This window comes from Urocampus carinirostris, chromosome 18 (genome assembly GCF_059441175.1).
Source record: "Urocampus carinirostris isolate Australia breed hairy pipefish chromosome 18, RoL_Ucar_1.0, whole genome shotgun sequence".
Lineage (NCBI taxonomy): Eukaryota > Metazoa > Chordata > Actinopteri > Syngnathiformes > Syngnathidae > Urocampus > Urocampus carinirostris.
In genome coordinates, this window is record NC_142366.1 from 6,273,981 (window position 1) to 6,300,822 (window position 26,842).

Sequence of the window (26,842 nt, forward strand, 5' to 3'; positions counted from 1 at the left end):
AAGGGAAAAAATAGCAAAAAAAAAGTAAAAAACACACACAACCATGGCCAACCCAAATGCCCAAACACCTAAATAAGAAACCAGAGTGCCCGGAAAAAAACAACGCAAGCACGGGAAGAACATGCAAACAATGCACAGGGAAGCTGGTAGCAGGATTTGATCCGATGACCTCAGAACTGTGCCGCAGACACACTAACCACTCAGCCGCCGTGCTGCCCATTGTGGTCAACCATTTACATCAAATGAAAGGTATAACATATTTTGGGGCAGGATTAGAGCCTTAGTAATACGAATAAACTATACAATAATATGTACCCCCCTTAATGTCAGAAAAATAAATACATTAATCAATAAATTAAAAGAGAGGATTTCTTCCAATAACCCCCATCTATGCTCAGTCTTCAACTTAAATATGGGCACAACGAACCTTTACTGATTCACCGTGCTTCTCACCGTGTGCCAATCTTGTAACTGTGGCCCTGCTCCTCTTCTGAATTAGTGCAGTTTTTTCCCGTGGAGTTTGCAGCGTCCCGGGTTGGGTTCTCCGCGCCAATCCTGCGCCTCGGGCCAACTTTTTTCCATCCTGAAGTGCTGACCAGTTCCTCGAGTGATGGGTCGCCAACACTGGGCACTTTGTCCTGTCTGCCGATCTCCAGTCCTTTCCTCTTCGTGCCTCGGCTTGAATCGCCCGCGCTGTCATAGATTTGGCCAATGAATCCGGATTCTGGTCATCGCTGTTTGGTAAAGTATTTTCTTCTCTTTCACAAGTCTTTATTCTCAGAGAAGGATTTGCATTTTCTCAGCACTTGGGTTGAATAGTCATGGTCAAAGAAAATCGGCCTCCCTTCAATTTGTATCCTATTTTTCTATGCATTGATAAGAAAGTCTTCTTTGGTCTCGTATTTGAGAAAATTGACAATGATCGACGTCGGGGTGCACCTGGCAGGGGTTTCTCTCCCAAACTTTAGTGTGCTCTTTGGATGTTTCATTTTGTGTCGCCGGTTAGTTCGGGGCAGAGGAGTCTTTTCACCACCCATTTTCGTGTTCCACCACACCATACATTCTTAAATTGAACACCGACCATGTCCCTCAACTTTACTCAGGTTTTCTCGCTGTTTTTCTTGCCGTTTCAACAAAAGGGTGGATTCTTTTGTGTCACAGTGACACTCTTTCAGCTGAGCGAGTCGCGTGTGTGCTTCAGCCATATCCTTGCGCTGCACCCTCCCGTTAATTTCTCTCAAGAATTGAAATAATTCTCTTCTCATCTCATTTTAGAGTTCATTTTTGAAAGCTGATAGCACTTCTTCTATTTCCTTTTTCTGGTCGCGGATTTATTTATTATTGCTGGCGAATTCCGCAAGCATTAGGTGTTGTATATGCCCGCCGCCTCAATTGGCACCTGCCGACACACCATCTTCAATTTTGTCTTCTTTTCGGTCTCATCTTCAAACTTCTTTGCCCTTAAGCCCCACAAATTTTCTTGTTATTATTTTACGATTCATGTTTAAACATCATCGTAGTTTTGGGGGGGGGTGATTACTCGGTTAACTCGTGAGCTCAGCGTCTATGCTGCCAGTGCTCCAGAAGCATGTGAAGATCTTATGTCAATTTGTACTGTATAAAATTTGGGACTCCTGATTAAATGTTAAATTTTGCATTCACTAACAAACAAACAATTGCATCATCATAAAAGTTATTGTCCTTTAATAATGTTGAAATGCTAACTTGATAGCATGCTTTGAGTACCACACTTGTACAGTCCAGAACTCAGGTTCAAACCCAAAATGCCAGAACAATACAACATGTGTTCTCTCCACTTTTCTACTGCTTTTACATCCTTATTGAGTGTACTGAGAGACTGTCCCAAAAAACAGAAGTTTACTTTGTTAACTTCATGGTACCGGGCATGTCGTTATGACCTTGGTGCAGGATGCTCAAGGTCAGAGGAAGTGAGTTTTGTTTTGCAAAAAGGGAAGTACTAGATGCCTCCATGGCTATTTAAAGGAGCTTCGACATGTCGTGGTCACAACACAGAGCATCCTTCACACAGGTAAGATCCAGAACATTTGTGGACAATTGGTCCAGGACGAAAGCCACCTTGAATATTATCAAACAGAGGTATAGAAAAGTTCTTGTGTCTGTTTGTTTTGTCTCAGTTTGTGATTATCCACGCATCTTTCATTTTGGGCTGTTATGGACACCACAGGACGGTACAAAAACAAGGTGAGTGTGAAGTTCACACACTTTAAACTCAACAATTCGTATCTACCAAAGCTTCACACCAGCTAAAAACAAACAAAAATGTGAACGCAGCCCTCCGTCAGTAACCTGGGGAACGACGAAGATGATTTACCATTATTCGAAGCGTTCCAAGACCCACCTGAGGAATTTGACGACGAATTGGACCCGCGGAGCTGGTCGGGGTCACTGACTGTGGAGGACGTGAACATGTGCAAGGAAATCAACATGCCTAAGCACCGAACCCATGCCTACGAGATCGACCACTTGGTGATCCGCCGAGGGCAAGAGTTTGTCTTACACATCACTTTTTCCCGGCCTATCACCCCAAGGGACAGGTTCAGGCTGGAGTTTCTGATTGGTAGGTTGCGGGGCTGAACACTTTTGCTGAAGTCACCTAATTTTAAATCAGTCAAACTACAGTCACAAAATCTAAGCTTGCCAGTAAATGTTTTTTCATCTTTCTTCAATTTTCAGGTTCCAACCCATCAGTCCGTCTGCGTACTCTGGAGTATGCAACATTCGGAACGCGCCACAGGGGGCGCTGGCCAGCTCGTATCGTGGACTCGCAAGGTTCATGGCTGCTAGTGGGAATCACGCCACCAGCCGACACCATTGTGGGGAAGTTCCGTATGTACGTTGCTGCCGTGACCGGAAGAGGTTTGTATCGCACTCCGAGACGCCCTGCAAATGACTTCTACATCCTCTTCAACTGTTGGAATGCTGGTGGGTTAGCCTGACACACCAAACATTTGCCACGTTGTTCCTCGTTGTTGATTTTTTGGGTTGTCTGCAGAGGATATTGTGTATTATCCCGACGAACAAGGGCGACAAGAGTACATTCTAAATGAAACTGGTGCCATTTACATGGGCTCCAAGGAGACTTTGCTTAGTCGTGATTGGGTTTATGGACAGGTGCGTTACCGGATGAATCAAGTTTCACAAGCGAATAACACCTTGCATCATTACAGTTTGACCGGGGTGTCTTAGATGCGTGCATTTACCTCCTGGACGCCTGCCGCATGCCCATCAAAAACCGTGGCGACCCCATCAAAATGGTGCGGAAAGGTTCCGCTTTGGTGAGTTCCAACTCTCCAGCGAAATTGGCAATAATGACCGCCAGCTAGTTTAAGTTGCTGTATTTTGCAGTTGTATTTGTTCTGTCTGTCTGGAGTTAACGGATTTGCGCATGGCCTTTTGCAGTGTTTTTCTTCCATCAGTCCCTCTGCTATCAGCATTATGCTCCTGTGTCACAAGTCCTCTTGTTGATTGCTGGCGAATGCTAAGAATTCAATGTCTTGTCTCTTCACCCTGTTCTCAACCACAGATTAACTCCCAGGATGAAGACGGCGTCCTGGTGGGTAACTGGAGCGAGAACTTTTCAGGAGGCACAGCGCCAACCCTGTGGACGGGCAGCTCAAACATCCTGCTGCAGTATGCCAACACGGGACGGTCTGTGCGCTATGGCCAGTGCTGGGTGTTTGCTGGTGTCTTCAATACCTGTGAGGGCACTACTTTCAATACATTATTGTACTATTCCATTTTGTTGTTATCCCTGTTTTTCAGTCATGTAGGGCTCTATGATCTCAAGGCAGTCAAACTCTTGACTCTGTTGGTCACTGTAGCAATGACAAATATTGTCCTTTGGCAGTTCTGCGTTGCTTAGGCATCGCAGCCAGAATCATCTCCAATTTTAATTCGGCCCATGACAACAACGGCAACCTGAAAATAGAACTCATCTTCAAAGAAGATGGATCTGCAGATGAGCGCAACACACATGACTCCATCTGGTGGGTCCATGCACGTTCAAACTGCCATGTCAGAAATAGACCATCCCACTTAATGAGAAGTCTATCCATTGTCAATGGTCTGGGATATTTGTACAGGAACTACCATTGCTGGAATGAGGTATTCATGAAGCGGCGTGACCTGCCCCCCCGAATGAGTGGGTGGCAGGTGGTGGACGCCACCCCCCAGGAGACCAGCGACGGTATGTGGGGTGTGCATCAGTTTGGCAGGCCAGAACAAGATGTTTACACGCCAAGTCACAATCAGTTTAAGTAGGACTTTCGTTTGGTATTCAAGAGTCACATCTCAATTTCAACTCCATGACTTTCCATGTCTTCCCTATTCACAATGAAACAAGTTTTTCTGTGAGTAGTTCTGACCAAGTATCTGTGCACTTCCCGTCTTTATGATACTGTCCCATTCTGTGTAGGTCTTTACCGCTGCGGGCCTGCCTCAGTAATTGCCATCAAGGAGGGTTTGGTGGGTCACTCCTACGACGGCGGCTTCATTTATGCTGAGGTTTGCAACCAAATCTGGGCACATCTATTACCATGTCTTCTGCAATTAACATCTGTCTGTGCCTCTTTCAGGTGAACAGCGATGTCATTTACTTGACCCAGGACAAATACGGCAATGTGATTTCCACCTTTGTGGACAAGAGACTGGTTGGAAGGGGACTCTTCACCAAGCACATCTTGGCAGATGCCCCAGATGACGTTACCTACACGTACAAGTACCCTGAAGGTGAAATCGTCTAGATTTTGACCGAGACCGCCTTCTGAGCTCTACTCAAATAAATGTGTGCCTGCTTGAGTAGGGAGCCCTGATGAGGCCAAGGCCATGGTGACTGCCCAAGGCTTTGGTATGACAAGAGATGACGGCGATCCCGTCCCAGAAAATCCGATCACTTGCGCACTCTTAACTCAACAGGTCAAGTGCCTCTGTCGTATCCTTGTGCCTTTATATTTCAAAAAAGTCTTGATTGACTCTTAATCTGGGTCTTGACAACATCCATAGGACCAGCTTGAGCTAGGCAAGGATGTGGACCTGGTGGTGGAGTTCCAGAACAACACAGACACGGACCAAACGATCAAAGCATTGCTGACATGCGCTGTGGTGTTTTACACGGGCGTGATGTCAAATCGCTTTAAGGCTGAGCCCATCGAGATCACTCTGCCAGCTCACACAAGTGAGTCTCTAACTGGCCATGGACAAAGGGTACCGCTCTAGCCATTCGCAGTTCACAGAGTTTTATGGGATCATTTGACTTATATATATCAACCAGGCTAATTGCCCTCTAATGAAAGAACATTTTTTTTCGAAGGCAAGATAGGCCTACTTTTATCTCTTTATCACTTCCAGCTGAGCGTGTGGTAGTGAAGACAAAGGCTCAGGAGTACTTGAAGAACCTGGGCTTCCAGCGCTTCCTATGTTTTATTCTGGGTGGTCGTGGTGAGACAACATACCTCAGCACCATGAAAGTGGTCTACCTGAAGGCCCCCAAGCTCCAGCTCAAGGTAGGGAAGTTCAAGATTTCAGCAAGACATCTGGGCAAGACAGGAAGTCCAAGCCACAGTGGTGTTGCCTCACAGGTGAGCGGGATTCAAGCGGTTGGACAGGACATGTTCGTCAACGTCTCTTTCGTCAACACGTTCAGCTTCCCCATCTACAATGTTGCTTTGGCCATAGAGGGTCCTCGGGTCATGTCAAACCGGACACGGTTTTACAAGTATGTCGTTTAGCTGGTAAAATAGCTCTTCTGTATCTTCTCGTTCATGTGTGCTTTTGCGTGTGCTTCAGCATTCTCCAACCACAAAGTTCCTTTAACTGGAAGGAGTCCTTCATCCCACAAATAACAGGAACGCGCACCCTGGTAGCCGTGATGTCCAGTGCCAATCTGTGTGAGGTAAAATGTTTTCCTTCAGCGACTACAGCTACATTTTAACTTCACTTTGTTCTTCTGAAATTTATTTTACTGCATTCATCACTTCTGAATACACATCTTATGTCTTTTCTTGTTTTTTTTTCCTTACACAATTTGTATCATTAAATGGGTAAACTGGAGATGTCTTTTTCTTTGTTGTATGTGTTTTTCCATGTGATTCTTTGGCAGATTTGGGGAAAGATTGACTTCATAGTTGAGGACAAGCTTGAGGATCCAGATATTTGAGGCTGAGGTGGATGCAGACAACATTTTGCTTATTATGTGGATCACATGCTTTTCTCAAACACGAATCATTCATAATAAAAACATGAACAAAGATCAAAACATTTTTAATAATCAAGGTAGCAACATGATTAAGTCAGCCCAAAATTTGAGTTTGTTAAAATACAGTGTGGAACTCTGATGATTTTCTGAAAATTCAATATTCGGCTAAAAAAGCCTTTTCATGAATTGCTGGAAGCAATTCGCAATTGTTTGTCTCCAAAGTTCTTGTCCAACAACATATTTCAAGTTTCATCATCTACAGTACTTGTTTTTTTACTTCAAAAATGCATAAACCGTTTCATTTGTTAAAATTAATTTCAAAGTCCTTTGAGTGAAAACGTGATTTTTTAATGATAATTCCACAGACACGACATGTCATGTTGCAAATCCATTTGATTGTTTCTATTTTGATTTGTGTTCTGTAATGCATCACTTGATTATCTACTAATAATAAAGCAAAGTAAAAAGCACTCAAATGGTCTCTAAATATGATAATTTTGCTGATACCGATGTTGTATCAAGATGAATTTTAATTTTGGAAAACAACACTTTACAATTAATACACGATCCCGGTACATAAAAATGACTCTACAACATATTTTATTTTATTCATCTGTGTGGGTATTTTTTTTATTTACAGAGCAGTCGGAAAGCCAAACCCACATTTATAAAAACGACCAAAGCAATAAAATACTGTACAGTATGTGCCAAAATAAGCACATGGTGTAGGTCTCATTTTAGCCACTAGAGAGCACAACAATAATTTTTTCACCAGTGTCCACCCGTGTGTAGTAAGTTTTTACACAAACACATTAGTAAGTGGGTGTTATTTTGTGATTGTCTGTATAACAGAGCGAGAGATCAAGTATGAGAGTGTGAAGTTTAGAGATAGAGAATGGAATGGAGGGTATAAAGTGTCAAATTTTACAAGGAACTCAATTTTCCTTGTCCCTTAAAGAAAGCGTCACCAAGCTGCCCCCCAGACCCCAGGGCAAGCAGGTTGTCATGACAACTGTAACTAATGCACCAGCATCACAAAACCGGTTGATCCAGATAGCACACGGATGGGACAACCGCACAAATCCTTAAACATATAACATTGTGAGGACACCCATTAACATTTTCTTGCCATAACCACAATAATTGATTTAAAACCCAACTCCTTAAACAGTTCCTCACAATGCAGTAAGTAAAAGAAAACACCATTACACACTTTAGTGTAGTTGACAAATGATGTGTTGTTGCAGCATGTCAGTGTGGTCCCAGTCTGAAATGCAGTTTCAAAGATACGGTGAAAAATGGGACATCCTGTGTGGAGGTTAGCACTTAGCGTATTTCTTCTCAGATTGGCATGTGTCACTGGAGACTATAGTTGGAAAACAAACACCAACAAGTGGTCTTATCTATGACTGTTTCATTGACCGGTCCATAGTTTGTCTCATTTTGCATTGTCATTGAATGGGGACCAGTGTGTTGGTTGTTGTTAAGTGCTCCGCCATGGAATTGTTGCTAGTTCTTTGTTCTTTGTATTTGCCTGGTAACTAGTGCCTGGTTTGTTTATATGTAGCTTGACATTAATTACAAACAACACCAATATCTGACTTCAAGTACTGTAATCCCTTGCTTAATTGCGGTTTACTTTTGAAAGTTTCACTACTTCTCAGATTTTCATTGTGCATTGTGTTCTGCATTCTGATTGGCTAAATCTGTTGGAACACAAACTACACAATGAATAGATTAACACAGTATGTATTTCCTTCTCTATAAGGCCCATTTATGGCTTTTAAGTTTTTGCCTCGAAAGTAAGTTTTCCATAACGTATACATGATGGCGACAAGTATCATGTGCAGTAAAAACGTGGTCTCCTGAAATCAAAAGATTATTTTGAAAACTATAATTTGAAGATACAGAAGTGGTTTGAAAACATTTATAAAATAAAGTACTTTTATTTGTTAAACAAATGCTTGAGCATGTAAATAAGGTTTGTTCTTTGGTTTCAAAGTATAATAGAGTATTTGAAAAATGAATTTACTTTGCAGGTTTTGACTATTGCGGGACCTTTTTAAAACACAAGCCGTGCGAAAAAAACTGGTTTTCAATGAATGGGGCCGGCCCTCCTGGGGGGGGATCCGAGGCTACGTCAAGGGGGGGCGAGGGTGTGTTTGACATTGGGAAACTTTTTTAAAATCTTTGCTAGAATCAAGTGCAATTGCAACTCCACTACACTAGAGTGCAGTAGCGTTCTCATTGGCAGAGTGTTTTGTTTACACTTAGCCTACATGCAGTGCATTAAGCACTTAGTATAAGGATTAAGTATGAGGTGTAGACACAAACTGTAGCAGATCCTCAAGTGTCCCTACAAAAGAAAATGAACACGGATGTGGAGACAGGCGGTCGGAGCCTGGGTAAAGAGTCAAACAAAAGTCTCCTTCCGAAAGCGAAGAGGAGGAAGTTTATGATGGGTATATGGTACTTGTGACAGAAAATACTTTATTTTCGCGAACATAAGATGCACATAAAAGTCTCACATTTTCTTCAAATTATGAGGCGCGCCCTTCTTTGTGATGTAAAGCAGCGGACGTAAACCAGCTCGGTGGCCTTAGAGTTGGGCGCCCAACTGCGAGACAGGTTCGAGCCTTGGCCAAGTCACTGACTTACAACATTTTTTGGCTGAAATCCAATGTTTTTGTGATATTGTTCACATTTCCAACAAAATGGGACTTTTATGCCATCGCCTGTGACTTTTATACATCTCCTGTGTTCCGCTTGTGCAGAAGAGGACATGTGACGTCACACGAAATTTGCAGAAATACTTGTGGACGCTAACGCCATAGCAATTTTAGAGTTATTATTATCGTCTTGGCGCATTTGTTTCATAAAACTGTGTTATTGTTCCATCCGGACCAGGAATACAACTTCCAGCAGACTATAAGGTTTCTTCATTTTCCTCTTGGTGAGGTTTTTGAGTTTTTCCTTGCCCTCATGTTGGTTTCAGATCAGGGGATGGTGTAATAATAGTTTCTAATAATAGTCTGTGCAATAATCTGTGCAGTCCTTTGAGACTTTTTGTGATTAAGGGCTATACAAATAAAAATTACTTGACTATAATGAAAAGAATGGTTCGGCGACGCTTTGGCTAACGTGTCTGCCCGGACTGTTGTTTGCAAAAACTGGCATAATTTCCAAAGAGCTGCACGGCACGGAAAGCGACTCTGAAAGTAAAGAAAGTCAAACTTTTATTGGAGATTTAATTCAGCTGTTCTGGTCTGTTCTGGAACCGAGGACAAGGATTTTGAACCAATTTGTTGGTATTTGATTACCAGTAAAAAATGTTAGTTTAGCACCAGCTTTTTTTAAAATATTGTTTTACTTTGTAATCAAAACTTAAATAAACCACAACGAAGCTCAGTTTTGCTCATGTTGAGGTTTTTGAATATTTCCTTGCCCTCATGTAGGTTTTAGATCAGGGGTTGGTGTAATAATAATCTGTAGTTCGCAATAGTCTGTGGTCTGTGCAGCCCTTTGAGACTCCTTGTGATAAAGGGCAATACAAATAAACATGACTTGACTTAAATATGCGCACTTGTACACTTGTCTGTGTTGTTGTAACACGCCGCAAGCAAAGTGCTCTTGCGCCCTATTGTGCCCTATGTAGTGTTAAATACAGAAATAGAAGAAGCTACGGAGACTGCGCCTTTTAACATGGTGCACCCTAAAGTCGTGAAAATAAGGTGATTGAGAAGCACTGCTTAACTCTAAGACTAAGCGTTGGATGTAAAGTAACTTTTGGATGCAACTCAATGTTCCCTTGGCGCTCCACATGTCACTACATTCAGTTTTTATCCACGTTAGTCACTTTAAGTTAGACTCACTTCAAGCTGTGATGCAAAATGATTATCTTGCTCTAAATGAGGGTAATGCAGCAGAGGTTTCATTTTATGCGCAACTGGGGCGAAAGTCAAGACACCCTTGTCCGATACTGTTCCTTTAAGGAAAGCACAAGTGTCGACTGGCAGGCACACAACTGTTAGCTGCAAATCATCCGTCACTATTGGAAACCGGTTTTGCGGGGCCCTCCCCCTCTCGCTTGCTGCATCTTCTGACTGTGCTGGCGTGGCGCAGCTGGAGATGTTTTTTGCGGGGCTCAATTCCGTCATACCGATGCTGCCAACAGGTGTCGCTCTCATGTGACCTCTGTGCGCCAAGGTAAGCCAAGGAGAAGGAGCTGAGGGAGTGAACAGGGTTTTATTTCCACTTTTGTCAACTTTTCAATAGTAGGCAAAGTTACTTTATGGTCCGTAACCATATCACCGATATTTTAAATCTAAATGTTTTCCAAATGTTGCAACTGCTTGTTTGAAAGATAAAAGTCCGTCGTCATGCTTTTTCCTCCACTTGACGACAATTAAACCAGAAAGCTGGGGCCCTCAGACGTCAAGGTGGCTCCGGAGCCATTCCCAAAAGCAACAAGCTTCTCCATCCTAACCACGGTGTGAATGGATGAATCCAATCCATTGTGGCCGATGCTTGGCTCCTCGGCAACATCTCCATGGCGACTGGCCAATAAATAACATCACACACTTTGTGCTGTCCGAGACGCAACTCTGAGTCCCTGCCACTCCTTCCCAGATGCTTTCAGGATTTCACCTTCTTGTTCCAGAGGCCTTGTGGTATGGGGATGGAGAAGGAGTGGAGCAGAAGACTCAATATTTTACTGACCTTCTTATAAGCTGCACAACATAATCAAACTTTGCTGGTTTGCAAAGAGTCTGCTAAGCATTAGCGTTGTCGGGCCTGAAGAAGTTTTAGTACATCTTCCGTTTAATTGAATCCTTTGGAGTTGTTTTGTCAGGATGAATTATTTAAGGTTTTTAGTGGCTTCCATAATTAATTGCATGTTCTAACTTATGTGCACTGCTTGCACTGACAACAAGGCTGCGTAGAGACAAGAACAAAAAAGGGCACTGACAGTCATTGAAGTTCAGGACTTTTCTGACCGTTAAAAAAGAAAGAAAAAAATGAACCCAGGAAAAATAGTGAGGAAGTTTTTGCTTTGGTTTGCTGGATGGCAATCATATAAAATATTTCAAAGGTGTTACAATAATTGCAAATTGTATGTTAAGTTCAGCAATCTTGCCATATGAGTTTTTAAAAATAAAGTTGCCTAAATTTTATTGATGGGCAATTAAGTCTCAGCTTGCTTTTGTGATGGAAGTGCCATGTGACCTGACGTGTTGATACATTCGCCTCTCAGAGGAGCGGTTAGTATAGAAAAGCAAAGTGATGAGATTAGCAGCGTCAAACGGTTCCAAAGGTCGCAACAATGGCCTCATCACAATCAAATAGCTTAAGTGCTAGCACTTCAAAGCAAACGTATGCCAGGCAACTTTTCATGTTTGGAAATCAAATCCTACCTGATCATCATTGAATATAATATTTTACACAGTGTGTTGTACTACATATTTGAGATGTGTGTCCAACAAAAATAAAGGTGGAGGTGCCACAATTCAACAATTAATCAACACGTTATCATCGATTAAAAGAAACTATTTCAATTATCAAGGCATTTTGTGCAGCACAGCAGCTGAGTAGTTAGTGTGTCCAGTTCTGAGGTCATTGGTTCAAATCCAGCTACCCGACTTCCTGAGCAGAGTTTGTATGTTTTCCCTATGGTTGCGTGGGTTTCCACCGTTTTCCTCCCACATTCCCAAGGTTAATTGGCCGGTCCAAAAGGTCCCCAGGTGTGAATGAGGGAGTGAGTTGTCTGTTTCTGGATGCTAACAACCAGTTCAGGGTGTACCCTGCCCACTACCTGAAGAGAGCTGGGATGGGCTCCAGCACCTGTTTCATAAATTTGATCAAATCATTAAACGTCACACAGTGAAATAACAGTTGTGGAAAAATTTCCTTTTGTCAGGAGAGCGGGTTCGTCATTTTGTAGAATTTTGTCGTAAAATATTTGGTGTGGCTCTCTCAAAAAAAAAAAATCAAAATCTTTTTCTATTATGTCTCTTTGGATCGAAAAGGGTCTCGACAACTGGTCATTGTTAAGCCACAAGTTGTCCCGAAAAACTTGATTTCTACCCCCCTATAGGAATAATTATTCTTAGATTCTCATTATTGTCCAGTAATTCTGGGAAAAAAAAAAATCTAATTAGACTGCTGATTACAGTCTTAGTCAATTATATGGGGATTTTACATATTCATGAGCTGGCTCAATCTTTGTGTACAGCAAATAGAAGGGGTTCATTGTATTGCCAATGGAACCCCATGATGCATTGTTCTGTAGTTTTCGGGATGCACCGACAGAAGAAAAACAAGGGGATAAATACAAATCAATCTTAAAAAAATGGCCAACTCGCTTTTTTAAGAACCATGAATATAGAGTGACTGATATTAGCACTAAACTTTGACAAGAGCCACTTACCTTGACCATCATGGTCACTGTGGTATTCGTCAGCAGCAGCAGCAGTCGGTTATGATAAAGGGGCCGGGTCGGTGATGGACGCCTGGAGGGAAAGCGAAAGGGAACATGGCAACAGTGGACGTTTAAATTTAGCTGTCAGATATTTGTATCTCAAACATTCACACTGCAGTTTACACGAGACCACTGCCCCAGTGGCTAGGCTGGGAAATGCAAGTAAGAATACTATATTTTTTACTGAATTTATTCACTATTGTTCCCAAGGGTTACATTGATGCTAAAGGATAAATCAAAAGCATAATAACCTATAAAACAAAGCTTGTGATTATCAAAAAATGCGAAGAAGTTGTATTGCCTTAACCAATTGACACTTGGAGCTATTATGAAAAATAAGGAGGCAATTGCAGCAAGAAAATCTTCTAAGGGCATAATAATCATCGTTTTTTATTTGAATCCGCCATCTCCTCCCTCCTCCACATCCACCTACTAACTCCAGTGTAGCAGCTTGAGTCACAAAACACTTAAATAAAGTAACATTTTTCCTTTACATGTACACTTATTTATTAGAATCACATTTATTATCATTGTGTTTCTATAACAACATTACAGTTGAACTCCAGTTGGCAGAAAAATAAACAATACTAAAGACTGATGCATAGGGAAAAATGCATATATGTGTTCACCTTTAGTATAAAGTATTTACATCTGAAAAAAAGAACTTTCCACAAACGGGATATTTTATTGAACTAGGTGAAATTGCACTGAAAACTCTAACATTTAATCATATGCACATATATTAAACATAAATAAATATCTCATTGTATAGTATTTTATTATTTTAAATGGACACAGTGTAATATTTGACCACTAGATTTTGCTGTATTGTGTTGTGCAACTTAAAAGCACAACGAATACAAACTATGGACACTCAAACCAAAACTCACCATTTTTCTTCCCATTTTTTTAACCAGCCTTTCACAAGGTTTTTTTTTTATGGGGTACCTGTAGCAGCAACATGGGGGATAATCATATCAGCCCCCTATAGGTGGGTAAAATATGTAATAATAATAACATTTAAAACTATTTAATTACAATAATCATAATATGTAAAATGAATATAAATAAATTTTACTCATTGCATGAGTATATGATAATTCATGCATTTTTGCTTGTTATTCAAATCAATATTGTATTTTGTTTTTTTAACGAAATTACATTTTTTTACCAGTCGGAGGCACTAGATAATACACCCAAGTCCCTAAAAGGAATTGATCAGGGGAACTAGGGGTTCAGAAGGACTAAGGTAATTATCATAGGTTTTCGATTCCCGGCTAGTCAACAATTTCACTTTGCAACCCCCGCCTTAGTAGAGATTTATGTCGTATACTGAATATCCACTGTACAGGTGGCTTCCTAGTTGTCTTCATTCCATTACCATTAAGGTTAACAAAGTCACCACAATGCAATTTGTAAATATTTAAAACGTTTCACTTCATATTGATGGCCCAACTTGTTTTGAACCCGATAAATTCCATACAGGGTTCAGATCATTGATTTTCCTTCCCAACAACACAAATGACACAATATATGTAATGCAGTCTTGATTGGAAAAGACAAAAATAAAACGATTTTCTTAAATAGACTGTGTTATTTCATTAGTGCCTCTTTGTAGTAAAAAACCTAACTTATTAAAAAAAATATTTTTTTAAATATTCGTAGGTGGAGAAATGCTGTTATATTAGTCTTATTGCTAAGGGTACACAAAACACAGACACTCTGCAAGAGGCTGGGCAAAGAAATATGAAGACAAATGGTTTGGTCACTTTGAATCTCCTAAGTTTGAATTCTTCCTTGTGCTTTTTAGCGCTCGTTTTCAGTTGCACTACACCAGGAGTCAGTAACAAGTGGCTCTGGAGCCAGATGCGGCTCTTTGACCGTCCCTAGGGGCTCTCTGGCGCTTTTTCAAAAAGTGTTTCATAATGGAAAAGTATATGGCTTCTGTAGGGGACAACGAAATGACACAAATATTCTTAAAGCCACATTTGCCCACTACATGGCACTGTATTGTCTAATTCGAACAAAAACCAGTGCCAAGGGTACAGAGTAGCAGGAAGATGCCAAAACACATGGCGGTGACTTAAAGCTAGGGATTCCCTTAGGTAAAATAAATAATTTCCCAACCTATTATTTTTTTAATGAAAATTCACATTTTTGCCTAATATTCAAATAAATGTTTTTGTTACTGAAGGAAAGTTTTTTGTACCACAAGGGAAACTTAATATTACACACTACATTACTACTATCAGTATCAGAAATTATTTTCCCCCCATTTTATTAACACTCCACTTATTGAAACATGAATATTTTGTTTGTTTGTTTGTTTGTTTGTACATGATTCAATTGTTTGTTTGTTTGTACATGATTCAAATTGAATCTTTTCTTCCGGCGCCGTCACGAATGGCAGCCACTCCAGCAGCTCCCGTGTTATTTTCGATTGTTCTTCTCAGCTCAGGGATGCTGCTGGAAATGTGAATTTCCCTTCGGGGATGAACAAAGTATCTATCTATCTATCTATCTATCTATCTATCTATCTACTATACAGTATATACATATACAGGACATGTTTCCTTCCTTGTAAGGCTTATGGTAAATGGTCTGTATTTATAGAGCGCATTTCATGTCACTTAAGACCTTCCAAAATACTTTTTTTAATGTGCTTCACACTTACCCATTGGCATACACACTCACACGCCGATAGCAGCGACAGCCATGCAAGGTGTCTAGTCTACCTGCTCATTGGGGTCAAATCATGCACACTGTGCCTTTGAAACGGGGATGTCAAACTGGCTCTGGGGAGAAAATGAGACTTACTGTTCTGAGGAGGGATGGATCAGTAAAAGAATGTCAACTCAAAACTAACTTTGTTTTTCAGTATTATGTTTTATAATTCAGCCTACATTAGCAGCCTACCCTACATATAATCAAGGGATGTTCTTCTATCCCAAACACATTTATTCACAAACAATGGGGAAAAAAAGGTTTTATGTTTGGCATTGAATGAGTTCACTGGTTTATTCTAACAGTTAAGTTAATGCAGTTTTACACCTGTACCAATTCACCACGCTACCCATAATCAACACTGCCCTTTAACGGCCGGTGAGGATTTACACGTACAGACGCTGCCCGACCTACGAACGAGGTTCTGGAAGATCGTTTGGAAGTTGAATTTGTTCATAAGTTGCTCCAGTGCTATATTTTGTATGTTTATGGTTTATATATATATATATATATATATATATATATATATATATATATATATATATATATATATATATATATACTGGACTGTCTCAGAAAATTAGAATATTGTGATAAAGTTCTTTATTTTCTGTAATGCAATTGAAAAAACAAAAATGTCATACATTCTGGATTCATTACACATCAACTGAACTATTTCAAGCCTTTTAGCTTTTATTATTTGAATATTGCTGAATTTGGCTTACAGCTTAAGAAAACTCAAAAATCCTATCTCAAAATATTAGAATATCATGAAAAAGTATACAAGTAGGCTATTCAACTAATCACCTGAATCGTCTAATTAACTCGAAACACCTTGCGAGGGTTTCCTGAGCCTTAAAAACACTCAGCTTGGTTCAGTAAACTAAATCACAAGTATGGAGAAGACTGCTGATCTGTCTGCTGTAAAGAGGACCATCATTGATACCCTCCATCAGGAGGGTAAGACACAAAAAGAAATTTCTCAAAGAGCAGGCTGTTCACAGAGTGCAGTTTCAAAGCATATCCACAAAAAGTCTGTTGGAAGGGAAAAATGTGGCCGGAAACGCTGCACAACCAAGAGAGATGACCGCAGCCTTAACAAAATTGTGAAGAAGAGCCGCTTCCAGAATTTGGGGGAGCTTCAAAGACAGTGGGCTGAAGCTGGAGTCCAGGTATCAAAAGCCACAGTTCACAGACGTGTCCGGGAAATGGGCTACAATAGCCGTATTCCCATGGTCAAGCCACTTCTGAACTCAAGACAACGGAAGAAGCGTCTGACTTGGGCTATGGAGAAGAAGCACTGGACAGTTGCAGAGTGGTCCAAAGTCCTCTTTTCAGACGAAAGCAAGTTTTGCATTTCATTTGGAAGTCAAGGTGCCAGAGTCTGGAGAAAGGCTGGAGAGGAGCGAAATCCAAGTTGCTTGAATTCCAGTGTGAAGTTCCCACAGTCAGCAATGGTTTGGGGAGCCATGTCAGCTGCTGGTGTTGGTCCACTGTGTTTCATCAAGTCCAGAGTAAATGCAACTGTGTACCAAGAGATTTTAGAGCACTACATGCTTCCATCTGCTGAAAAGCTCCATGGAGATGAGGATTTCATTTTCCAGCATGATCTGGCACCTGCCCACAGTGCCAAAACCACCAGTAACTGGTGCACTGACCATGGCATCACTGTCCTTGATTGGCCTGCTAATTCCCCTGACCTGAACCCCATTGAGAATTTGTGGGGTATAGTTAAGAAGAAGATGAAAGACACCAGACCTACAAATGCAAATGAGCTGAAGGCCGCTATCGAAGCATCCTGGGCATCAATAACACCTCAGCAATGCCACAGGCTGATTGCCTCCATGCCACGCCGGATTGATGCAGTAATCCGTGCAAAAGGATTCCCAACCAAGTACTGAGTGCATCAATGGACATTTTCAAATGTTTGATTTAGTTTTGCTGTCATAAAATTATTTTTTTACTTGGTCTGAGGAAGTATTCTAATATTTTGAGATAGGATTTTTGAGTTTTTTTCAGCTGTAGGCCAAAATCAGCAATATTCAAATAATAAAAGGCTTGAAATAGTTCAGTTGATGTGTAATGAATCCAGAATGTATGACATTTTTGTTTTTTTAATTGCATTACAGAAAATAAAGAACTTTATCACAATATTCTAATTTTCTGAGACAGTCCAGTATATATAAGTATGTTTAAGGCTTGTATAGGTAACCTGTAGTGTTTTGTACTAAAAAAATAAACATTTGATAAAATAATACGCTCCATTAAGATAAATAAAGTGAGGTTTTACTTACTTTTGTGAATTCCGCGACGAGAGGTCCTCCATGGTAAAAAGTGGCTGAAAAAAAAGGTGCGCACAATACAAAATTTAACTTACAGCAATGTCCGGATATTTTTCGTCATCCCGAAAAAAATGATCGTAGCTACTGTTTTGCCTAAGTCGAATGTTCGTAAGTCGGGGAGCGTCTGTATTAAAAAAAATCATAACATTTGATAGAAATTACCTAAAGATTCGCTTTTTTCACACTTAAGCCACATGTTTGACATGCCTGCTTTAACGCCTACTGAAAAGGATTCTCTTTGATATTTGAAAATACTGAATTTTACAGTGGTTTGCTACAGTTTTATCATGAAATATTGTCTCTTTTGAGAACAGCAGAGACCCCTCGCTACTTTGCCCTTCATATATCACCAGTTCACTCCTTAGTGGAATTGTGGTCATTTATATAATCGTATCCTTTATTATGGTCGGACTTAGCACAGACTGCACGGGGCAGATCGCGTGTGTGTGTATTGGGTGGGCATGACTCTGATAGGCTGGTGTATGCTGTCATTCAAACAGCCAGGGTTGGCATGTGCAGTCTACGTCTCCGAATCAAAACAAGCCGGGAAGGGCCTCTAGCTTTAAGCGGCTTATTACAATGAAAATAAATTCATCAAATAAATCTGACTCAAAGAAAACTCAGAAAAACGCAAAGAAATGCTGATCACCAGGGGGTTCTTTGTGGGATTATTATCGGGTTCCAGAAGATACTAGTGCGGTGTCTAGGAGAAAGCAAGAGCAGTGCTGCTGGTTGGGCCTCCTGCTAGCAGCTAGGCTAGCAATTCTTCAAAGGCTACTCTGCAAACCCTGCATCTTGCCAAAGCCAGGTCCATTAGCCATGAAACAGACGACCAAGAGCAACAACACGGGTGAAACTGCTACATTAGGAACAATTTTATTTTAACCATCGCGGAGATCTGTCTCCGTTCGAGCAGCCCTGATGCTAGCGCGCAGCCCTCTCAATTGCTTTTGTACTCTGAAAGAGGAAACCCTCCAATTTCATTTTAGTTTTGTTTACAATAAAACCATGGGTCCAAGTGTTTGAATTTCTGCCCGGGGGTAAAGGGCTGATAAAGCCAGGACCACACAGGGGTGAACAGGGCGTGTGTGTTGAAGTAAGTGGGTGCTCTTCGCTCATACCTGAATAAATAAAACCCTTTGTTCAACTGCTATTACACGTTGTTATTATTTTTAGATCTAGAATTGTTTTTAGTTACAGTTTTATGCACTCAGTCAGTAATGGAATCTTCTCGAGGTAAGTTTAACACTTTGGGGGATTTAATGATGGTGTGACGCTACTTCGCGGATTTTCACTATTTGTGGGTGGTTCTTGTCCCCATTAACCACGAAAACCGAGGAATCTATATATTTCAAGTTACACAAGTTATTTTTAAAAGAAGAATTACTCTATGGGAAAGTCTGATGGGGCCCAAAAAGAGTGAAATATCAGTGTTCGTATCAAAGGACATTTCACCTATGTGTTTAATATTTCAAGTTTAAACTTATTTAACTTGTCCAAATACATCAAACACACAAATACAAAGTTGTTTTTTTAAACAGAAAAATGCATACAAAAAACCCACTAAGCTTGCAAAAGTCAACATTTTTTCAATTGAATGTTGATTTAAATTACTCACAGGTGCGAGAAACTCGCCAAACAGGAGAGGCTGGGCAATTTGTAGCTACTAGCCTTTAGCATCCTCCTTGCCCTCTCCTGTCGCGCGTATTCTCGCGAGATTTGCCATTCTTCGGATGCTGCGCTCGGCCGTTTGGGGGAAAAGTTACTCGACGAAAAGAAACAAGAGCCGGTGGGGGCGAGGCAACGCGCCGGGAGTCGGGTGGGGGAAGCCGCGAAGGTGTTTGACGAGGTTTCAAACTTTTTAGAAAGTTGCTCGGTTAAAGGAGGGAGAAGCTTCCCGTTTGTGGATGCGCGTGCACAGAGATGCTTGATGGCCACGTCCCCTTGGAGACTCACACACACACACAACACGTGATGGGCTTTAGTACGCGGCTTTAGAAACACACACGGAGGAGGAAGAGGAGAAGGAGGAGAGGCCGACAACTCAACTACACAAGTCTTCGAGTCTTTTTTGACTTGCGAGAGACTTCGAAAGAGAGTGAGAGAGAGAGAGGGAGGAAGAGGAGGGGAGGAAACAGAGGAGGAGGGGGAGGGAGGAGAAGCCGGAGTAAAGTTTGTCCAAGTTTGCACATCCCTTTCGGAAACGCCATTTTGATTCGTCTCCTCTTCGGATCAACTTTGCAGCCTCTCCGTCGTCACTGCTTTCATCCTCATCACCTTCGTCATCATCGGCCCGCCACGATGTCTCGGCCCGAACAACCCAACCCCGATAAAGTCCACCGTAAGTGTTGTTTTTATCGAAGTTGCGGAGTGAGGGTGTTTAATGTTCGATGGGTGTTTTATTTGTGACTTGTGGTTTGCTTGTTGACTTGTTGCCGTGAGTCGAAGTCAACTTTAAGATGGCGAGCGGGGAGTTTTGCTCCCTCCCCGTGTTGCTTCCTAGTTTGATGCGCATCCAAGCGGTGGAATTCAGAGCCTCTTACCCCCCTTCCTCTTTCCATTACAGCAATTTAAAGCGCATTCGATTGTTTTAGAAACTTTGCGTCGGATGGGAAGTCGTCGTGGTACGTTTTTAGCCTCAGGGGAAACCGTGCGGGTGGGGTCAAAGTGTGTTGGCTGCCGGAGGCGAGCATCCATATCTCGAGTGCACTTTGGTCGGAGCCTCGCTTGTTCGTCAGTTAGTTAGTGGCCATGTGTAAAGCTAGCATACGCCACCGTCAGGCCAGCGGCATGCAGAGCACCGGTTTCCTGTGGGCGCTTTCACAGTTAAACCACCTGTTGAGTTCGGTTCTGGATGATGAAACGAACCGGTTCTAGTTATTTATTTTTTTCGTGACTCTAATAGATCATTTTACACATTGTCGTTCTCGACGTTTGCGAAAGTGACTCGTGATGGTTGCTCATCGTTTGGCTTGAATGTGTGATGTGTCGATGGGTTACTATTCCCGCACATCATTATGCATCTACTGTAACCTAATTACAAATACTCGTTACTTATACAACACAATGACACAAGACACTTACTTTAAACCAGGTACAATTTCTCTATATATATTAACAACCGCAATGCCTCTTTCATGTGTTGTAATTTGGAGGGCAGTAGTCTTAATTTCCGGTTTCAGCACGGCTAACAGCTGTGAGCTGCACAGTGGTGCTGTGACCTTGCCCAGACAAATTTATGAAGAAAATGAGCCTTGTTGTTGTGTAAAATTCGCCGTTGCGTCGATCAACCGTCGAACATCTCAGACTGGGCGAAACATATCGGTTTTTATTATGTTTTTGCAACTTTTTCGACGACTCTTCGACACTTTTCCGTCACTCCGTTGACGTGACGCCTGTTGCATCCCCCCTCCCCCTGTCTCCCACTACCAACTTACTCGCGCGCACAACCTCCCACTTTGACTTTCCACGTTGATTCGCGCGTGCATGTCGCCCTTTAAAGCATCTTGGCTGTGGCAAGCCCGTTAGCCGCTTAGCTTAGCCCCGCGCGGAGGATGATGCGAGACGTTGTGACGTCACCAACGTGTCTTATCTGCCCGGGTCAATGATTGCGAGCTGGTAAAATTTGAGCACTTTTTTTTGCGATTGCCTTAGGTAACTTTGTTTCTTCAACTTGTTAGTACACGACACCGAAATGATGCTTGTGCTAGTGTGACGTCACGCGTTGTTTGAAAAACTTGCAAAAAGTTTTGTAATGAGTTTTATTGCGCAGCAGTAGCGAAAGGTTGCATGAACATTGTGTATCAGTGTGACTATTTTCTTGTGTCAAAGATGATTGTTGATCGGGATGATGTGTCCAGGTGAAGGTCAAATGACAATAAAAGGGATGTTTCAAAAAGCACATGACATCGAATAATCAATGTAATGGCCATACCTCCAGTTATTGTCCCTGTAGATTGTTGATTTTCCTTATGTGAAGAGACAAACAAAAATTGAATTATAACGTTGACAGCTCACCCACTGAGCCAATCATAGAAACCATTGGTTACGGTATTTGTTTTTCGGATGCTAACAGCATCCTCCGAGCCATGCTTCAAGAGTTGTTGTTTTTTTCCTTGATTTTGAGCACAAAAAACCCAACTCCATCAAGTATTCATCAAAATCACAAAATCTAAAGAAAATACACTTTTAGCAGTTTTTAACTTATATTAATACACATTAAAGCACTAGAGCAGGAGTGAGCAAACATAACATTTGGATTTACAGGCCACACTAGGTTGAAAAAAAAATGTCAGAAAGGGAACCTAATATATATATATATATATATATATATATATATATATATATATATATATATATATAATATTGTGTCTACCAGTACATTTTGCAATCCAATACCTCAGCTATACAGGAAAAAGATAATATAGGTGTATCAAGTTTGTCTCACATTCTCGCTACTCTTTTAAAACATTCATCTCATTTTTGGCCTTGTTCTGTAAACATTCTATTACTGCAAAAAATAATAAATGTCCAAAAGTAATTATTTTTAGAATAACTGCAAAAAATAAACACTCAGATATATACATCTTCATTTGGCCTCATTCTTTAATCATAGACAGTTTAGTCAAATTGTTTTCAAAACTCACAATCAAAGCAAAGTAATGTTATGTCCCTTTTTTAAGCACTCAGTTTGAAATAGTTGCATTTGAAAGTCAACATGCAATACAGCTAGCTCAGAAGTGTTTTTTTAAAGAAAATTATAAATATCTTAAAAGATAACATAAGTCTTCCGCCACTGATAAAAAAAAAAAGTATCTGTAGGAATTAATGAATAGTGAAGAAAGCTATTTGAATATGAGTGACACTGGGGACAAGAGTGGCACTAAATAAATAATAGTTGATCTTTTTTAAAATTCCATCCCCATTACTCAATTTAGTGTGTCATGTTGAAAGGTTCAAATGTCAATGAATTATTTTAAATTCAATTGTCTTAATTGTCATTGCAGTCAACTTTGTGAAACATTGTATACAATAAAAATAGACCTGGTACTCTAGGGTAAACAAGTAAAAAAGCCTTTAAAGTGAGAAAAAAGGTACAAGACTACCAGGATAGATGGACAAAATATTTACAACATAGTTAGAGACTGGTTTTAAGTTATAATAAATGTACAATAAAAGAATAGTGCATGGTAACAGTAGTAAAATTAAAAGTAGTGCAATTACATTTAGCCGCAACAAACATTTCCAAATAAGTCGCAAGATATATATTTTCAGTTTTTCGCATTGGTTTTGGGTGGCGATGGGCCTGAAGGAGAAACCGTCTCTGAGCCTGTTTATCCTCGTTTTAAGGGGCTTGTAGCAGACCAGAGGGCATCAGGTCAAAAAGGGGCTGGCCAGGGTAGAAAGAGTCCTTTTAATATTGATGGTTCTGCTGCAGTATCAAAAGCCAGCAGTGTCCACCAGACTGGGAAGAGAGCAGCCAATGCTCTTCTGTGCGGTGTTAATTACTATCTGTTTTTTTCTGTTCACTGCTATGCTCTCATATATGACAGAATTCTCTGAACTGAGGCGTTGTATGAGTTTGTCAAATGAATAAGTTTTGGATTATTTTAATTTAATCAATTACCTGTTGTTTGTTGCCCTTTTTCACGACTAGGTTTTGTTTTAAGCACAATGGGTCTTAATTTTGAAAATATATTCTGATACTGAAACCTATGGTCGTATAATTTTTATAGTAAAAAATGTCTCATAATATCTTAGTTTAAAGATTAAGGAGTCAGAAAAGATGAGAGATTCCTAAATCCTACTTTTTGTATCCTTATAAAAATGCATTTAACGATTAGCTGTCAATTAATTTTGAAATGAAAGTACACTCCACTAGGGCCCTCCTTGTGAGGAGTGGCTTGAAAGATTTAATATTCAACAGGAATGAAGATCCAACAAGCATTGTCATGATGATACATTGCCTCCTCTGGAGCTGTGGACTTCATTTAATTTACACTCCATTATTTATTTGTTACACTTCTTTGTATTGTGTGTGTGTGTGTCTGTGTGTGTGTGTCTGTGTGTGTGTGTGTGTGTGTTAATAAGAGTTCCAGTGGGATGTGTTTGTTTCAGTAGGGACTAAAGTCAAGCAGCTAATTAAGAGCTTTCATAGTCCCTTTGAGACGCTCGCTATCTCCACATTAACCTCATGTTAACACAACGCACTCACATACGCATTGATCCGTTTTGGGTCACGTGCCCTTGCAATGGCTTGCTCAACTTTTGCAGATCTTCTTTGAAAAGCTGTGACAAACAAACATAGGATGCAAGCCGCTGCTGGTGTCTTGTTGTGCGCGTGACGCTATTTATAGGGGAGCCTTTTTTAGATAAGATTAGGTTCCTTCCCACCCACTCTCCATGCCCCCAATGGGTGAGGGATGGTGAGGAGAGAGGGGGAGGAGAAAATGCAAGGTGCAGGCCAAAGTTGAAGAAATCAAAAATTGCTTTGTGACACTTGCCAGCCTGTGTGTAGACAACAAGCATTGGACACTGATGGGGTTAGGGTGTAAGGGAGACATATGTGGATAGGTAAAAAACCCACCCCACCACCCCGCGATGTTGACGCCTCGGAGCAAATGGCTCGGCAGCAGCATGCATTTTTTGGTTCAGTGTTTATTTCTTCTCTGACCCGTTGTGTTAGTCCCACATCATGGCAAAAGGTGATGCCATCATCCACTTGGAACACTCTAGAACAGGACTCTCTAACCCTTATCAAGCTGAGAGCTACATTTTGTTACTAATTAGTGCAAACGGTACCCAGTTTGATATGCTTTTTTTGAAATGACGTATTACCATGTTGTTACTATGTTGTTACCAGGTTAATTATTGGAAGTAGGGTTGCAAAGACTCAACCACTAAAATAATAACTTTCCCCTTAAATCACAGTGACCCAGCACTGGTAAGCTATTTTCAGAACAGGTCCGCGGGCACCTCAGCTGTCCTTAGACTGCACCCTAGTGCCGCATGCACCACGTCCAAGAGCGCTGCTCTAGAAGTCTAAAAGTCATCCTCTGTTGTAAATCAGATTCTAAACCTTTGTGCAAGTCAAAGAACAAATGTTTTGAAAACCTCTGAATGGTTGTGTTGCTATTAAGACTTATAAAAAACGTTTAAAAGTTCATTTGAGTGATCATAAATTGAGATGTTTTGTTTAAAAGATGTAGTCGAGTTATGTTTATTTGTATAGCCCCTAATCACAAAAAGTCTCAAAAGGCTGAATAGACCAGGGCAAGGAAAAACTCAAAGACCTCTATATAGTGACACTCTGGCACCAAGAAAAAAAAAACTAGAGAATTGAATGTACCTCAAGGCTGAAAAAAAACACATTTAATTTTTGTTACTGGCACATATTTTTTGTCTCAACTTTGATTGGTCCCAACACGAAGGAAAAAAAAAACACTAGCTCGGTAGCCTAGATGGTAGGGCGCCCGCTCCGAGACTGGGAGGTGCTGGTTCAAGCCTCGGCCAAGTCATACCTAAGACTTACAACATTGGTACCCATTGCCTCCCTGCTTGGCGCTCGGCATTAAGGGTTGGAATTGGGGGGGGGTTGTCACCTAATGACTCCCAACACAGCAGTTGGGTCTAAAAACCCGGCGCCGACCGAAGGCGACGAGTCACGTCGATAGCTTCGCGTGACAAAATGATTTCCGGTAGATATCATGTTGATGGTTGATACTGGCTGAATAATATTAAAATACAAATACAAATACAATCATGAAAGTTCAACCTTTAAATGCAAGCATAGTCTCTTCCCACCGCTGACCAATCATGGTTAACCTTGTGAGCATCACCTGACTTAACTCTCGGAAAAGGCTCGTCATGATTGGCCCTTACAACTGTGCATCTGTTGCTACTCAAGAGTAGGAGATAACATAGCCAACCCCTGACATGATTCAAACAAAGATTGATGCTCACTCCCTGATCCACTAATATAATTTAATTTAGGATGCTGTGTTTATTCTAACGTACACATTCATGTATGTTAATACACATCAAACAACAGCACTCATTCTTCTTTCCACACTCCTTAATCACTACAACGAGTCACTCTTTAAATGCTACAATAGTGTTGGGAAAGATTGCCTCAGGTAAATCTGAAATTGGCCATTATGGCAGCCATCCATAAAACAAACTAGGGTTGTCCCCCTCCCCCAAACATCCCTGCACTCCATCCACTCTGACATTCTTTCACAGCTCGGACTTTGTCCCGGTGGTAAATACATTTCGATTTGCCGCGCCGGGAGGCGGGCGGTCCTCTATTCGCGCTTATCAGCACCACTCTGGGACCACGCCCGAGTGCAGCGGGGCGAGCCACTGGCTCGCCAGGCATCCTGCGCAACAGGTCCAACCTCCACGCGGTGCCGCAACATGCCCGTTTCGGCATAGGGGGAAGATCCGCGCTGGTCGGCTGGGCTGCATAAGCAAAGAGTTAAAGCGCTGCTCAAGTAGCAGCCGGGCCTCCCTGCTCCTCCCCCGCCAGCCGCTGCTGACTAAACACTTTTGGCAGCTGGCTGCTGACGGACGAGGAGGAGGAGACGGGGAGACAAGTGAGATGGTTACTTGATTCCGAGTCAAGTTGTCCCAGCGGCAACATCGGCACACAAACACAACTGCAACATTTTGTCAAGTGAAACAGCATCCAATTGTGCAACAGGAGTTTGGGGTCTACCGTAAATTCCAGACTACAGAGCACCCCTGATCAAAAGCTGCATGCTCAAATTTTTAAAACTAAACTCAATTTTGTCGTTGCGCAAACCACCTGGATATAAAGCTGCAGGCTTTAACAGCCATAAAAATGAACTCATTCGAGTGCATTTCTGTTTTTCTAAGACCGGTACACACATGTTTTCAGATCATGTGACCATTAAAGATGGTGACCAGATATATACTGCTGTGCAAAAAGAAAACGCGAATGAGGGCTGCGTCATGTAAAATGTGAGCCTTTTATTTCTAGATAACAGCGCCAGTGCCACCATACTGTGGAGAACAGTGGCAGATTGCAACACAGACATGTCT

General features: G+C 41.3%; 2 protein-coding genes and 1 long non-coding RNA gene across 3 annotated transcripts in view; 2 read left to right on the forward strand and 1 right to left on the reverse strand.

Moving 5' to 3' along the window:
• Positions 1-1,902: 1,902 nt before the first annotated feature.
• Positions 1,903-6,675, forward strand: LOC148348227 (coagulation factor XIII A chain-like). The gene is made up of 17 exons (XM_088322430.1): positions 1,903-2,050; positions 2,157-2,223; positions 2,314-2,599; positions 2,716-2,964; positions 3,035-3,153; positions 3,210-3,317; positions 3,566-3,740; positions 3,890-4,028; positions 4,125-4,228; positions 4,457-4,545; positions 4,617-4,770; positions 4,844-4,956; positions 5,044-5,215; positions 5,389-5,543; positions 5,619-5,755; positions 5,827-5,932; positions 6,140-6,675. Exons 2-17 carry the CDS (start codon positions 2,194-2,196, stop codon positions 6,194-6,196), a joined length of 2,193 nt encoding a protein of 730 aa, XP_088178556.1. The 5' UTR covers positions 1,903-2,050; positions 2,157-2,193; the 3' UTR covers positions 6,197-6,675.
• A 72-nt stretch (positions 6,676-6,747) lies between these two features.
• Positions 6,748-19,753, reverse strand: LOC148348228 (uncharacterized). Its single transcript, XR_015847648.1, has 4 exons — positions 19,398-19,753; positions 17,732-17,775; positions 12,663-12,744; positions 6,748-10,460 (listed from the first exon to the last, which is right to left on the reverse strand). It is a non-coding gene; the product is annotated as an uncharacterized LOC148348228 (long non-coding RNA).
• rreb1a (ras responsive element binding protein 1a) overlaps positions 19,611-26,842 on the forward strand; it is a 52,374-nt gene continuing 45,142 nt past the window's right edge. The window contains exon 1 of the mRNA XM_088322428.1: positions 19,611-20,120. The gene's annotated coding sequence lies outside the window, so the exon portion shown is untranslated. The remainder of the gene's footprint in view (positions 20,121-26,842) is intronic.

What these genes read in the sequence shown, in the direction of transcription:
- LOC148348227 (XM_088322430.1), top strand. Translation starts at nt 2,194, where the DNA reads ATGGACACCACAGGACGGTACAAAAACAAG. An exon ending in AACACACATGACTCCATCTG is followed by an intron (nt 4,029 to 4,124) that starts GTGGGTCCATGC and finishes ATATTTGTACAG; the next exon opens with GAACTACCATTGCTGGAATG. An exon ending in GCGCACTCTTAACTCAACAG is followed by an intron (nt 4,957 to 5,043) that starts GTCAAGTGCCTC and finishes CAACATCCATAG; the next exon opens with GACCAGCTTGAGCTAGGCAA.